Here is a 16,899-nt window from a genome sequence, read left to right on the forward strand (position 1 = left end):
GCATAACACATTCTCACTATGTAGTTATGTAGTTCTGTTTTTTTAACTAGTAAAATGTGTGCTTTCACAAGGGGTTATTATACCATTCGATTTTCACAATGGAAAAGTGACCTATATTTTATTTTTTTACCAATGAGTGTGTGAATTACTCAGAAAACACTAATTTGGGTTTGTTTGAATTTAAATTCAATCAACTTAACAGGTTCTCTGAATTTCTTTTTTTTTTTTTTTTTAATGAATGAGTATGGGTCATTCCACGCCAACTAAACCAGTGCCGTTGCCTGTCCTCAGATTTTCCTAGAAAAATTCACCTGGGGGTTTTCAGACATGCTGAGTTCAGAAATAATAGCCATTATTTTTTATTTTTAAACCTAAAAGTGAGAATCATGTGTAACACCTTGTTATACTCGTAATGAACAGGACTTTCGAGAAAAAAATACCAGGAGCACCCTACTCACTTCTGGCAAAATGCCAGGACGAGGGGTAACTGACGACTCGTATTCGAACTTCAGCCTAACCCTTTACCCTGTAAGGGATGTGGGTCCTAAAATGTAACTATTACTGTAAGACCCTTAAGAACCAGTCTTCCAAATTATGTGAAAAACTAAACTTTTGGTTTCAAGTCCCACCACTGGTCATTAAACCCCCTTGAAGTTTGAATTTTTGCTATTTGTACCAAGTTTAGGCTGTAATAACTTGTGTGAGGGGACTCTAAAAAAAATCACCCAAAGATATGTTTGGATAGATGTTGATGGGATCTACAAACATCAAGCAAAACATTTTAGTATCCGGGGATAAGGTTTTGGTAGTTTCACATGTGTCACGTAATAAAGAATTCCCAAGTCCCATGCATCTAAATTGCACTCAGGGTGATTTTTCTTGTCAAGGACCCTTTCTCACTTTAGGTTGACCTTTGCCAGATCCCACGTCGAAGGGGAAACTTTAAAAAAAAAATAATAATAATAATGATGATTTCTGAACTCAGCATGTCAGAAAACCCCTAGGTGAATTTTTCTAGGAAAATCTGAGATGGACAGGCAACGAAATGTCCCTTTTCTGGTTGAGTTGGCGTGAAATGACCCGTATGAAATCGCCTTGGTGCCCCTGAATCTTCACGCCCAACGAAGGCAACATTGCCTTTCCCTCCATGACCTTAACTTTATGCCCTGAAACAGCCAATCATTAATGGTCACCTGATCTTATTAAACACTGCACATGTAGCCCACCGTGACCATAAACTAAAATCATCTTCTACATCAAAGAAACATAAACGTGTACCTTTCTGAATGGGATCAGGGCTCTGAGCAGCGTCTGCATCCAATGACTGCACAAGAGCTTCGGGACTGATCTTGGTTTCAGCAAAGATGGAAGACGATTGAACATTCCAGTGCTGAGGAAAAACAAAATCCTGTCAATCCAAAACGCGTGACCCTGTACAGAATTATCTACCAAACACCCATGGCAGTTCATGTGACAGCCACTCCTATGTATGGCTTGCAAAACCTCTGTCAACTAGGCAAAGTTCATTTTGAAATGGAAAAAAGAAAACTATTTACACATGGCAGCATTCCAGTGGGAACCTTGGTTTGGTAACTATATTGACATGATGTGTAAATTAACTTTTCAGCTGTTCACTACCCTGCTGCTCCAAAGTAATGCTGCTACCAAATACGTTATACTGTGGTTCAGCAAGATTTTCACTTTTAAAGCGCTATGCACTGCCTGACTGTACAGTTAATAAAATGTGCAATATTCCATCGATTCTTCCCTAAATGAAGTCCAATATCTCAATAGTTCAATAGTATTTTTATGCCTGATCAATAAAGCAGAGAGCTTACCAAGAGTGTCAGGCCTTACTTTATGTTCTATATCCAACTTCCTTATGCCTGCTTTTCTGACCAGTTACTAATTAAATTAAAAAACAAAGTGCTTGTCTTTTTTTGTAGCATAGTACAGATGTTGCATAAATATACACTTCTGGACTATACCATTATACCATTTAAAATTGGATTTTCATGACAAATTATCTGTGTGTGTAAAATTCTAATTAATTTGTTAAGACTACATACATGCAAACAGCTTCCTGGAACTCATTTCCTTCTTTTATTTTTATGGCAGCACTTTTATGGCAGTCATCATGTTTTCAATACGTTATTAGTAAAAAGCTGAAACATTTTTACCAACTTGTTTTAAGCAATCTTTACTATTCCCTGAAGAAAAACTGGAGTCCAATTTTAAAGCGGTTTCATCTTGGTTTGCTGCCAATGGAAACACACCAGCCTGGTTTCAAGTCCTGCCCCAGTGTTGCCAGGTCCGCGGTTTTCCCACGGAATTGGGCTACTTTAAAAACACAGCCGTGAGAAATACTAAGGAGTCGTGGGTTAATAATGTAATTAGATTAGTGGTATAACTTTAAAAGATTGAACTGGTTTTCATGTTTGCAGTATTGTTTGGGATACAGTACCAGCATTAGTATTTCAATAAAGCGATCACGCTGTAATTCGGTTGCTAGTCTGGTATGCATGTGGAATTGTCCCTTCAGAGCTTCGGTATGAATTTGTTGACAGTGACCTGTGGATGAGCTGTACTGGGGCTTGTAGTTTTTAATAACATTGCTTTCAGTTAAAACAAACAATTGGGCTGTTTATAAGTGACTTTGGGCTATAAACTCTGCAGAAATCTGCCCACTCCATTCTCTAGTACAGTAGTACCTGTAGCCAGACCTGGGCACAATTCCAATAGTAATTCTGTAATTTGTAATCAATTGCAATTACAATGTATTTGTAATTGTCAGTGTAACTGTCATATAACTAATCAGTTACAGTTCAAGTATACACCTTTCCAAGTTTAATCATTCACAGTTCCAATGTGCAAACATTCTTCTAGTATTTTCAAAAACGTTACGTATGTTTATGTATTTGTATGTCATTACCGCTTAGCAGAAGAAACTGAGTAAACATGTTAATGTGTGGAGCTATGTGTTACTTTTTAGTGTAATTGTCACTGCAATTACCGCTGCCTAATTGTAACTGTGTTTGACCAAAATAGCATTGTAATTACACAATTGCAATTTCAGCAAACATTTGTGGTGTAATTCTAATTCTAATTGAGCCCAGGTCGGCTAGATGAAACCCCGATGTCAAGCTGGATTAAGCAACATCAAAACCACAGAACGTTCTGCTTTTATAATTATTAGACTGTGCATGAAATACAGTATACCTCGCAATGCTTAAATAAGGTATTAATGACACATTGTGGGAATTTACTGTAGGGCGGAATGGTGTTATTTCACCCTCCTTTTCATTACAATCGTCCAACACTTCAGTTTTACATGTTGAGCAAGGTTGCATACACCGTAGTTTAACGGCGTCTGTTTCATCATCACTGGCCTTTAAAAAAAAAAAAACAGTTTGCCCATTCAATCTCCAGTCAACCTAACATCACATCATGTCAAGATTAAGGGGCCTTTTTACACGAGTATACGCGCATTCTGTTGCTGGGTGCATTGTTACGGTTCCGAAGTTCTGTTTCTTCTACTGAAACTTGCCTTTGCAAGATAGGAAAACACCTTACCTTAACGGGGTCTTCACCACTCAACGTCTTAACTTTCTCCTCAGTATCAACATGCTTCAATGTATTTACGATTGACTGTTTTAAAATCAGCAATCCTCCAGGCTCGGTGAGCTTTACCGACTTACGGCCGGAATTCCAGGATCTTTCTCCGGTCTCCTGCGTCAGCTTCACTGCCTCATGATGAAGCTTCTGGCGGACTCGCTTAATCTTGCCCACCATTATTAGTTTTCACTTTTGATTAAAGTATTCTAATATATCCTCACTTCGCTTTAGAAAAGAATATAACTCACTGTTTAAAGGGATGTTTTGGTTACATGCATAACATTCCCACGTGGGTAGCACACAACAGCACCCCTCTTAAAGAAGACCTGGTAGAAACAAAAGCACACCCCATGTGTTCCGCGGTCAATCGATAAGTACACCGGTAGTGGTTAATACGTGGATTGCATAAGATTTTTTGTGGATCTCGGGACAAATCAAAACACGGACAAACATATATGCATACAACAGTTTTTGTTACGGCTGATGAGGAGAAGTTTCTGTGTCAGTGGCACAAATGAAAATATCCCGACAGTTTCTGCATATGAAACCAAAAAAATATATTGTGCGAACGTACATTTTAATTTAGGCGCGTGTGTGCGACTAGAAATTCTTAAAGGTTGATTATAAAAAATAAACGTGATTTTTTTTTTTTTTTTTGCTGAAAGTAGAAAAACAAAAAACAACTTACTGTTGGATCTAAACTCTCATAGCTCAATCGTGTTTATTGGTGTCCACTGCCCACCGTTAAACATTAAAAACTGCAAATCCCATACCCCAATTTAACTGCTTTATCAGTGCTTCTTTACTGGTTTCCAGAGAAAACCGGGTGAACACAATTCAGACATGTCGTAGTCTTTACAAGAAATAAGCTTTCGGGTGTACCATGCATATGGAAAGTATATATTATATATATATATATTATATTATAGATATAATATATTATATATCTATATATATATTAGTGTTCACAACTCAAAAATGTGTTGAAAATATAAAATACGAATGCAGCATACATATTGCCGATTAATAAACTAAGGATTGTAACTCACTCAAAGGGGGGTGAAATGTAATGTAGACACCAAACAGATTAGAAAATAATATGGGTTGTGTCACTGTTACGTCACTGTAGAATATACACCTTATTTTATACTGCTTGTGAATAGCTAAAACCATACATTTTTACATAATGTGTCAAGACAAGTTTCAACATTTAAAATATTTTTTACTTGTAAATAAAAATGTTTCCCAGGGCAATCTATATACATAACTAAATAAAATAAAGGGAATGCTCGTCAAGAAATGCTCGTCATTAAACAATATATATATATATATATATATATATATATATATATATATATATATATATATATATAATATAGATGAGACACAATTTGATTTATTCCAGGCCAGAGAATACAAGACCATCTTGGTGCAAAGGTCAATCTAGAAGAGGACATTCCTGTCTTCCTGTTGGTTCGGCAGACTTACAATTGGAAAAGGTCTAAAAAAATGCAAACCAGTATGTGAGATCATAGACTGCAAACTTTATACATGATTTAATGTGTTGTTTCTAACGTGGAGGGGGGTGTATGTTACTCATATTTTAGTTTCCTACAAATAACAAATGCTTAGAAAATAAGCAGACATAAAGCCCACAGCTACTACTATCTGTTTGCCTGTAACACCACCAGTTTCTTTCTAACCGGGGGTTTAGGCAACACTTCCAATATTTTCACAGTAAAGGCTGTCAGTTGTTGACTCATAGAAAGTTGAAGGAACTGGTAATGTAATTTTTTTCTGGGGTTTTACTGACTAAAAACAGATGTTAATTCATTTTTCAGAAATGTATGCTGCATAGGCAAACTTTGCCTATTTTCAGCTCTGCGCTCCATACTAAAAGCCCAGCAACATTTACAATGACGTAAATCTAATGCAACCAAAAGATTCTATTCAGAAACTGTCTCTAGTTAACATTTAACCTTATGAATTGCATTTGGAATTGCTCTGTAATCCAAAGCATTGACTTTTTTTCCTTTATATTTTTTGTTTTCAATAGGCTCCTTGAACCCTGTGCTTGACCTCCTCCCTTAGCTTGTTCCAATTTATAAATTCACTGAATAAAAAATATGCTTCAGTATTTGTGTGTGGATTCACTTTGCTCCCTGTACTCCATCTGGTTTTAGAGTCACCATTTCCCTTCTTGTCACCTTATCTGCTCTCAGCCCTTCCTCCTCCCCAATCACTGTACCTGCTCTCAGCCCTTCCTGCTCCCCTGTCCTTACCTGCTCTCAGCCCTTCCTCCTCCCCTGTAACCTTACCTGCTCTCAGCCCTTTCTCCTCCCCTGTAACCTTACCTGCTCTCAGCCCTTCCTCCTCCCGTCACCTTACCTGCTCTCAGCCCTTCCTCCTCCCCTGTAACCTTACCTGCTCTCAGCCCTTCCTCCTCCCCTGTCACCTTACCTGCTCTCAGCCCTTCCTCCTCCCCTGTAACCTTACCTGCTCTCAGCCCTTCCTCCTCCCATCACCTTACCTGCTCTCAGCCCATCCTCCCCCCCTGTAAGTTTACCTGCTCTCAGCCCTTCCTCCTCCCCTGTAACCTTACCTGCTCTCAGCCGTTCCTCCTCCGGTCACCTTACCTGCTCTCAGCCCTTCCTCCTCCCATCACCTTACTTGCTCTCAGCCCTTCCTCCTCTCCAATCACTGTACTTGCTCTCAGCCCTTCCTCCTCCCCTGTCCTTACCTGCTCTCAGCCTTTCCTCCTCCCCTGTCACTGTACCCGCTGTCAGCCCTTCCTCCTCCCCTGTCCTTACCTGCTCTCAGCCCTTCCTCCTCCCCTGTCCTTACCTGCTCTCAACCCTTCCTCCTCTCCAATCACTGTACCTGCTCTCCGATCATTTGCTTTACATGTCAGCATAACTGCTCCTGGCGTAATCTGCATAACTGCCTCACTCTTAGTAAATGACTGACTTATTAGCTTTTTCCTTTCTTTTGTCAGCCTTTGTCTCCTCCCTTATATATGTTCTTGACTCTTCCCTTTCTTTCTGAACTGCTCTGTATGCCTTAGGGTACACACGACTATTGACTCAAGGAAGTGGTAAACATGACCACCACTCAAATCTTAAAATTAGGCAACAATACGTTAACATAATATTATTTAAATAGGATAATAAAGCTGGCAGTGCAAAGCGGGTTGGATAAATTAATGAATTGTATGAGGGAATGTGACTAAGATTGCAATTAAGTATAAGTATCCAACACTTTGTGGAAAAGTGGTGAGTGAGTACAGGTGATTGCGGTGCAGTGCAGGTAAGAATCACACAGACAGTTACTAACAGACGCAAAGGTATTTATTGAAATTAAATGCAATGCCCAGAGTCTTATGACAAACACCTGTAAATAATAAATTATGGAAGTGAATACAGTGGCGTGTATCACTTTGTAAAATCCCACGGGTTTGACCCACAACCAAAAAGTCCAGTTTAACACACCAACACTAAACACAAACACAAACACAGTTCTTAGTGATAGTGAATAAGTGCGTGTGGTGTATTACAGTTCTCTGTGAAAATGCAGGGGTGAGAATGATGTCTGGGTTTATGCTGACTTTCGCTACAGCTCTGGATCATGCTACTGGTAGTCTATTAAAAAACAGACAACAGTTGACAACCACTAACAGACACAAGACAAAAACTCACGGTTAACGAGCGAATGCCACGCTGTCTCCAGTCATTGAGCTTGGGTGCCGTAGCTCAACCCCCTTCCTAAATGACAGACTTCCACCTACCCTAAGGAATAAATTGTCATGCCATTTGTTTAAGGGTACTCTGTTCCTTCTACATAGTGCCCTCACAGGTCGGGTGGGAGATCTAACACCAAGAATCGTTCGAACTCTGTCACATGCATATATAAAAAATATGCAATTAGGAAATATGCAATACAAAAAAATTATAATTAAACATATTTTAAAGGAACTTATTTGTATGAATAATAAAAAGTGGCAAAATTTTAAGAGATTATTGTATACAAAATACATATTGAGACTGACCTGGCAGTCCTTTCCTCGCTGCGCAGTGGACACAATGGCAGCAGTGGTCTTCCATGTCCCGCCAGCAGCGGCACTAGTAGTACATCTGTTGGAGCCTTCTTAGCATCAAGCCTGTCGCTCCTGCTGTGATTTCTGCTGCTCTCTCTGTGCGCAGTAGTTACATTGGTCCGCTTCACAGGGGCAGCGGGACAATGTGTCCGCGTTTCCATGTTTGTTCCCAGCCAGGTGCTGGATCTTGAAATCGAACTCTTGGAGGCACTCCAGCCAGTGGGCGAGCTGCCCATCTGGTTCCTTGAAATTAACCAGCCACTGTAGAGATGCACGAGCATCTTCCTGCAAGGTATGCTTTGAACTGGTGCAGTGCAACTACTACAGCCAGCAACTCTCTTCGGGTGACACAATACCGACACTCCGTTTTGTTGAAAGTCCGGCTGTAGTAAGCAATGACCCTCTCTCCCTGTGGTAGTACTTGAGAGATTACGGCCCCCAGTGCTTGGTCACTTGCGTCCATGTCCAGCAGGAAGGGGGCAGTCAGAACTGGAGGCATCAAGTCCGGCGCTTGGATGAGGGCTGCTTTGAGGGTACTGAACACGTCTTCACAGACAGCGATCCATTCAAACACCTGTTGCTTGTGAAGCAGCTGATGGAGGGGTGTGGCGATGATAGCGAATTGCAGCACAAACTGCCGGTAATAAGAGGCCAGCCCCAGGAACCCTCTTAGTTGCCGCTGGTTGGTGCATGGTGGCGTGCGTTGAATGGCTTCCACCTTTTCTGGGTCAGTTCTTATTCCATCTTCTCCTACCTGGTGGCCCAGGAAGGCAACCTCTTGCTACAAAAGCCGGCACTTGTCAGGATGTAATTTGAGTCCAGCGGTTTACAACCTCTGTAGAACCGTGCATAGGTTGGTGAACGCCTCTTCAAAGGTGGCGGCAGGCACCAGCAGGTCATCTAGATAGACTAGGCATTGCTGAGGCGGGATCCCAGTAAGTACCCGCTCCATAAACTGCTCGAAGGTAGCCGGCACGTTGCACAGCCCGAAGGGGAACACTTTGAATTGCCAGAACCCATGCCCCGTAGAGAATGCAGTCTTGAGGTGCACCTCCACCAGCCAGTAGCCACTGAGTAGAATCAAGTTGACCTGGCTATCAAGTCCAACGACTCCTCAATCTGGGGAAGCTGGAAGGAGTCCTTCCTGGTAGCCTCATTTAAGTTCACATAAATTCATCACCATTCTTTTTTGGTACCAGGACTACAGGGGAGGCCCACGGGCTGTTGGAGGGCTCAGTGATGTCAGTATCCCACATCTCTGCAATGATTTTATCTGCGGCTTCCTGACGAGCAAGAGGCAGGCGGCGCAGTTGCTGGTGGATGGGGTGTGTGTTTCCTGTCTCAATGGTGTGTTGTGTCAAACATGTGCAGCCAGTCTCGGGTCGAACGGCGAAGATGTTCAGAAACTTGGCCAGCAGCATCCACAACTGGTTCTGTTGTCCTGGTCGGAGCCCTTCACAGCTGCTGGACCAGACTGCTTTTGCTGCTGACTCTGTCTCCTCAGGATGGGCTTCAGTGGCAGGTGCAGGTTGGGTCACAAAACACTGTGGTTCTTGCTTGAGGGTTCTGATGTCGCTGGTGCCATCTGAAGGGGGTGGGGTTCGTGGTGCTGCTGTAGCCAACATGGGGCAGTCGGGTCATCCTGTCTGTCCTTGCTGGAGGTCCAGGACCGTGCCGACCGCCTGGAGGAAATCTAGCCCCAGGATGCAGGGATTTTGGACGGCAGCGATCCAGGTCTCATGGCAGTAGCGGAGGCCTCTGTGCTCTATGGTTAGCCACACTCTCCCTTTGATGGGTGTCAGTTCACCGGTAACTGTGTACAGGTGGACGGCCATCTCTGTAACCCGGTTCTCCCAGTCAGTGGTGACATCAGGACGGATGATGGTGATTGACAATCCGGTGTCAATCAAGGCCAGGCAAGTCACCCCTTCTATCCTGATGGTGGTGTACAGAAAGGTGCCCTCTCCAGTCCGACCGACGATAGCGAGCTTGGGTTGGGGTGGAGGTTGGTGGTGGAGGGGTCTGCGGTCCCCCTTCTACGCTGACCCGTTCTTGTTTTCCCATGGCCAGGGGGTGGCCTTCCTTGGTTCTAATTGATGGCAGTCAACCATAATGTGGCCCGTTTCTCCGCAGTGCAACAGATTCTCTCGTTTGGCATCTCTCTGGGCCATCTGCTAGGTGGTGTTCTCTTCTCCCGCTCTGGTGTTTTCTCCCTCTCAGGTTGGATCCATGATACTGACTGTGGGGGTCGGGTAGCCAGCTGGGGGTTGCTCATCATACAGAACCACTTCGATGGCCCTAGCTGTCTTGATGGCCGAGTCCAGGATTAAGGGGGTGGCTAGCCGGACTGGGTGGCGCAGTTCTGAGGGCTCCAGGCTGGGCAGGAAGGAATCCAGTGTAATACGTTGGGTGAAGCATCTGGGTAGGCTTTCCTGGCCAGACAGGCGATCTCTGCTCCCAGCGCTCCCAGTCGCTCTCCTGTTACACATTTCCGGTTGTGCAGTTGGTCCTGTAGCAGCAGGTAGGAGTGGTCCTCCGCAAACCATCTCTTCAGATCCCTTAAAAGGGCTCTATAGTTGGCTCTTTCAGACTGGTTTAAATCCAGTACGATCTCAGATGCAGCACCCTCCAGGGACTGCGACAGGTAGGCGGCTCTGGTGGGGAGGTTCCAGTCATGTCTCTCAAATTGGGTTAGGAAGACTTCCAGGAAGATCTGACCGGTGAAGCGAGGTAGCTTCAGTCTGGGTCCAGCGATGGCTGCCATGGATGAGGGAGTGGTTACCTTGGTTCTGCTGGTAGTTCTGGGAGTCGTTGTGTCAGGTAGTATTAGTGTTGTCATGTTCCGCCCCGGGGGTGTTGAGAGGACAGGTGGCTCTGTAGCCGCAGATGGTTCCATTCCGCTTCTATGTTACTGGGTTGCGGGCAGTGTAGTTAGTGTTATTGGGGGAGTGAAATCTTCCCATTCTTGGTCAGTGGGGTGGCAGTGACGAGAAGTTGTGGTTCCGTCTGGTGCTCTCTCTGCGTCTGTCTTCCATTGTGCCTTTGCTGCTGGGTCCATGTTCATCCAGAATTTCACCCATTCCCTGCTGCCCGGTGCCTGCCTGTGCTTCCATTTGATCCCGCTGTTGTGATCTGACACAAGTGTAACAGCCATGTGTGTGGGTTCCCAGCAGGTGTAGAATGAAAGACACTGTAGGCAGATTTCAAGTTGAAGGCAGTTAGAACTACCGTTTATTTTCTGTTCTTTTAGGATAGGATCTCTAACTCTTGGGAAAATGAATTCACACTCCCATTCACACAGTGTGGGATTGGGGTGCTGCACTCTCTCTCTCTCTCTTGGGTTGGAAGGTCACTCTCTCTCTGGATAAGTGTGTAACAGCCGTCTATACGCAGTCAATGACGATGTGTAGTGTAGGGCTCACTGCGTTCTCGCTCTCTCTGGGACTTATTATCGGCTCGTGACACCAGACACTGGACTCTACGCTCTCTGTCTCTCTCCGATGCTGCAGCTCGCTCGGCACAACTCTCTTCCAGAAAGCGGGGCTGCCCGTCCTTTTATAGGGGGGTTGCCCGTCAGATCATAGTGGACCAATCAGCACACAGGTTCAAATTCTCATATCTAATTTGTTGACTTCTGTCAGGGGCGGCGTTCACAGCAGAACATACATGTCACAAGCTGCACGTAACACATAAAACAACACAATATCAACGCAATAATCAACTATTTACAAGTCTCCTAATAATACCAGTCCCCCTGATAATCCCGAAACCAGTCTCGATAGTTCCAGGGCTCATGCCCGTTTGACCCAGGGTTGCTATATATATATATATATATATATATATATATATATATATATATATATATATATATATATATATATATATATATATATAGTGGCAGACTGGGGGGGGGCAGGAAGAGGAATAAAATGTAGTCCAGAATAAATGAGAATAAATGTGTATTATGTCATTGCAATCACTCAGGTGAAAGAATGTCTTGTAATCTGCCCAAACATCAATATTTAAGACTTTCAGGAAGTATTATAAGATCTTTCGGGTCATAGAATAACATGTTTTTATTTCTATACATGTATGTCTAAGCAGAATACATAAGAAAAACTTAAAAAAATGTGAAAAAAATGTGTACATGGTTTCTGAAGTACTTTAGAATGTTCCCCAGAGTGTTCTGAAAAAGAGAGTTTTAGTGAATTTTTATAGGAAGAGAGTCAAATACAACCAAAAAACGGCTGGCCCTGAAGGAACATCCCACTGAAAAATGCTTTGTCCTGAAAGGGTTAATATGACTTAAGTAATCAGTATTGACTGCAATTTCACCTGGCATCTCGCAGTGCTAGATAGGAGTATATGAACAGTAACAATTTGAAACAACCACAGTCGTAAGAACGTTATGAATATCAGCAAAGGCAAATTTTTAAAGGAATAATATACTAGTTCACCTGACCACGTCTTAAAAAAATATATGTAGATAAAGCTATTTTTATTAACCAAATAGTTATCAAATAAAAGCTATTCAAGTGACACAACCAGGTAAACCATCTGTTAACCATTGAAACCAGGGCTTACAGTAAGTAAAACTCCATAGCATCCAGTTGAAGATAGTAAAAAAAAACAAGGGAAAAAATGAACTAAATCCTGATATATCCACACCTAGCTGTGTTTAAATTGAAGGAGAGGTGTCGCTGGCATTCAAGCATGGAAGAACCTCGCTCTTATAGAAAGCTTCCACCTCCTGTATCAAAGTAAAAATCAAGTTCCGACCCTTGAAACAAACACAAAGCCTTGCTGGATAAAGCAAGCTGAACCTGATCCCATGTTAATATAGTCATGTCTTTATGTCTTTAAATGCTGCACGGCTTCGGGCGACATCTGTGCTGAGGTCTGGAAAAATTAAAATCTTTTATTTAGTAAACTACTGTATAACCACAATACAATATTTAGAGGACATTACCGTATTGACTGTGTATGACTTTTTTGTGTGTGGAAGCAGTGGCACTTACAAGAACACTTATACGTGAGATATAAAGTGAACGTGAGAAGGCCATTGGGCCCATCAATTGCTTGCCGGTTGCTAGTAGCTTGTGGATTTTTAAGGATCCTAATGATTTAGTATGAACAACTCATCCAATACCTTCACCTCTCTGTAAATAAATTGTGTTTCCTACCCTCTGACGTAAGTCTGTCTCCACTTAATTTCCATCTGTGTCCTTTGGTTTTATTTTATGTGCTGTGCTTGAAGTATTGACTAGGGATAAACTTGCTTAACTCGTTTAAACATCTTAAACACTTAAATAAATCCCTCCTTCTCTGATCTTGGCTAAACAAATGCAGTACTGTCAGCCTATCATGGAAGCTCATTCCTTTACACCCTGGTATTGGTCTAATTGCTCTCTGAAGTGCACTCTCTCTGCGGCTACCACTATAGGCTTTTCTCAAGCATGGCTGAATTCAAGTCTGAATTGCTTCCCTTTCCTCCCATCAAAATCTGCTGTGCAATTCTTCTTTCTACTGAGTGTAAACACTGCATTGATTTCAGTGTTTGCGAATGGTAAATACTACAGTATATGACTGAGACAGAGACAGAATGATTCTTGGTGATAAATCTCCCTCCTGACCTGTGAAGGTTCTGAGTAAAGGGAACAGAGTGCCCTGGACTGGATGGCCAAGCAATTCAGACAATTCGTTAGATGGAAGTCAGCCATCTGGAAAAAGGACAGAGCTACGGTAAACCAAATCATTGACCCGGAAGAGAAACAATGTGGCAGCCGCAGACTGGAGGAGCGGTTGCACTAGATAACCAAGGGGTCATGATTGATGGTACAAAAGGGGACGAAGAAAAGTTATCTGTTCCTTTGCATGGTTAAAAGCTGAACTGGAAGGAGAAAGTGTATTGTAATTGTGAGTGTTTAGTTTGTTATGTCGTGTCTAAGGAACCACTTTGTTTGTTGTTATTAGACGGCTGAACACAATCTGGAGCTGTCGCCAAAGGCCAGCACTTACCAGTTGTTCACGAATAAACTGCATTTACACCACAAGCACTATATCATTCACTGTGGATTTGTGTTTGTGTTTTGTGTTACGTGTGGGTGTTTAAGATCAGGACTATTATTTTGGGACCAACCCGTGGACTAAAACAGAGTAATATTCTAATTATTATTGTTTACTGTCTTTGTGTCTTCAGACCATTGGAACATAAGTAAAATATCATTGCACCTGGGTTATCTTTGTCTGTCTGTTTATTGATCAGTGCTGCCTTCCTGCACCTGCACACAGTTTAACCACTTTGCCACAATGACAATGTATAATATAATGTTTCATCAGTCTTTTTAAAGACTGCAAAAGATTTAGAAAGTTCCACTGTCGATACCATGGGCCTGCTTTTCACAAGTGCAAAGTTTGCCTCAATTGTTTACTATCTAGTTATCATAGTTTACCATGCTTTGCTGTGTTTTCAGATATGCTTTACCATACTATTCTATGGTTTGCAATGCTTACCTATTATTAATTTACCACTGTGAGGTTTATAATGCAATTTTAGGGTCTCTGGCAGCACTCCACAAGAAGCCAGTTATTGCTATTTTGCATTGAACAGCCTTTCTCATTCTATTCAAATTTGAGAGCAGAGTTAAAAGATAGCATTGTCATGTGAATGGGATGGAATGAGGACTGGTGTTCAGTTTAGCACTTAGGATCTATAAACTCAAAGGTATAAGCAGTAGAGAAGCAATGATAATAACTCAATGATAATAATTGGATCAACATAACCCATAACCACTCAAAATGATTGCAGACGCCATAAGATAAAAGTAAAAAATACATAAGGCAAAATAAGGTTCACTGTGAAATTTGAAACAGAACTAGGTATTGCATTTATTACAATATACAGTCTATACAACTATATTAAAAAATAAATAAATAAATAAACATAAAAAGCTGTAATCGTACACCTGCCAGTGTCACTCTATACTATATTGTGATAGTGTACTTTATAATTGTATTGAATACTGTCCAGCAACTTACTTACACGTAAAACTTTTGATATTATTTGGGATGGAAATCTGTAGTATGACTGGTAAATGTGAATCATATTAACAGGAGTGTGACAATAACCAGAGTAACAGTATATGACCAGGAACTTGTCTCCATGTCTTCCATTAGATTGTGCCTGTAACATTTTATTGATAATAAGTGGAGGGTGACATTAAGAGGAGTGATATTAAGAGGGTGTATTTTAAAGGCTTGGACAAGGCAGTCTGTGAATACTGGAACACCAAGGCCCTTCGGTTGCAGTTTCTTTTCTGTTGTCAGTTTTAAAGTGTCCCCATTTTTGGTACACTTCCCCATTGATTCTGTGAACACGATTGCTCAAGGTATTTCACCTAGAACAGTAAATGCAGTATATGCAGTCAGAACGACTTGTCCGTTTTTCCCCTGATGCCGATGGCTTCTACTGACTAAGCCAGTAAGGAAGTATTAGTCACATATTACTGTGCACTATCCATAGTTTATTTCACATGAAATGCATTTAGGTGTCAGGCTTGCACTGGCTGTGGTTTACTGTACCGCTACTTCCTGCTGAACCACATAGCCCTACCCTTATGGTTTTATTGTGACTGCAGTACAATGACATAAAAAAAGCATATTCTAGCCTCTTAATACTAAGAGAAATCAACTGATTGTGGAGTGATATTGTTCGCAGTATTAAAATGGCTAACAAAGCAGATACTGTAGTGGTAACTGCAATTTCCCTTGTTGATTAATAACAGATATTTGTATAACTAACATGTTTTTTTTTTTTTTTATATATATATATATATATATATATATATATATATATATATATATATATATATGTAGAGAGAGAGAGAGAGAGAGAGAGAGAGAGAGAGAGAGAGAGAGAGAGAGAGAGAGATTCCTTCACATATATTGTTTCTTTAGTTGAAGTAAAGTCCATTTACTTTAAACCTATTAGGAGGTTTTTGGAAATGTTAGTTTACTACAATACAATACTACTATGATGATAAAAGACACAGGAACGGTTTGTTCAGTGTGTAAAGTTAAGTTTGGATTATATAGGTATATAACCTGAACAGCCACACTGGGTGGTGGGTTACCCAAGTCGTTCTGCCAAATCAGACTTACATTTGTAATTGCTTGCTAGTGAAGGGGCTGTCAGTTAAAGAGGAAGTGGCTTTAACTGCTGTTCAAAATGTGTGTTTTTCTTTCTTTCTTTTTTTTTTTTTACAATTCCCTTTATGGGTTTTTTTTGAGCATTGAACTTGCTTTGAGCGAGTCAGATCATGTGACAATGAAAATTTTCCACCATGCCACACCTACCCTATGTCTATATAATAGTACAGTAGTTGGGTCTTGCAGAGCTGAGTGGTCACATGATTTGAATGCAATGAAGTCCCACTGTTCAGACCCATAAACTTGGATTCTCCAGGCTAGCTGTAAGCAGGTTCAAAGCCAGATAAAGACAGATTTACATAAAAAAAAAAAAAAAAGATCTATAATAACTCAATATTGGTGCAACAGAACCCAGGACCACCCATCATGAATGCAAAAACTATAACACAGCAAGAGAAATGTGAAATTACTTTTCAAGCTATTTCCTTCTTTCAAGTCAGTGTCAGCTCTTTCTTACTCATCAGATATGCTAAATTCCCCATGATTTATTTTAAAACGACTGGTGTAACAGGGGAGATTTGTACTGACTGTCTGGCGTATGTGTGGTACTGCAGGATGTGAGCGGCATCCCCGTAAGATCCGCCTGACAGACATGGCGATGACACAGAGAGGTAGGGAAGAGGGTGTGTGGGCTTTCTCTCTCCTACAAGTACTGCGCTTGGTTGTGCATTCTGGTGGCCGCGACTGAGAAACGCCAGTGGTTGGAATGAGTGACCAAGGCCAGGCAAACACAGCTGAGGAAGACAGCCAGCCTTAAATAAACCAACTATTAAAATATATCGTTAGTACCCAAAGGGACGTGTGTGTTGACAGGAGAAACTTGGCCACCCCAGTGTATAATGCACAGCAAAGCGTACGACGGAGACCCGAGCTGACTGGCATAGCGTCAGTGGGGGCACTGCGTTTATATCATTTAATTTCTCTTAGTAATTTTTTTTTTTTTTTTTACAGTGGCTTGTGATGATTGTTTTGAAAGGTGCCTT

At 41.6% G+C, this 16,899-nt stretch overlaps 1 protein-coding gene across 4 annotated transcripts in view; it reads right to left on the minus strand.

Moving 5' to 3' along the window:
• Positions 1–3,972, minus strand: part of LOC121322889 (protein FAM207A-like) — an 84,851-nt gene extending 80,879 nt beyond the window's left edge. For all 4 annotated transcript variants that reach the window (XR_005951105.1, XM_041263403.1, XM_041263402.1 and 1 more), the window contains exons 1-2: positions 3,574–3,972; positions 1,279–1,390 (exon numbers count right to left, since the gene is read on the minus strand). Coding sequence is in view for 3 of the 4 variants with exons in the window: in XM_041263403.1 (XP_041119337.1) it covers positions 1,279–1,390; positions 3,574–3,792 (331 nt within the window). In the remaining variant the exon portion in view is untranslated. The remainder of the gene's footprint in view (positions 1–1,278; positions 1,391–3,573) is intronic.
• Positions 3,973–16,899: the final 12,927 nt, after the last annotated feature.

Source organism: Polyodon spathula, chromosome 11 (assembly GCF_017654505.1).
Source record: "Polyodon spathula isolate WHYD16114869_AA chromosome 11, ASM1765450v1, whole genome shotgun sequence".
In the NCBI taxonomy this organism is placed as follows: Eukaryota; Metazoa; Chordata; class Actinopteri; order Acipenseriformes; family Polyodontidae; genus Polyodon; species Polyodon spathula.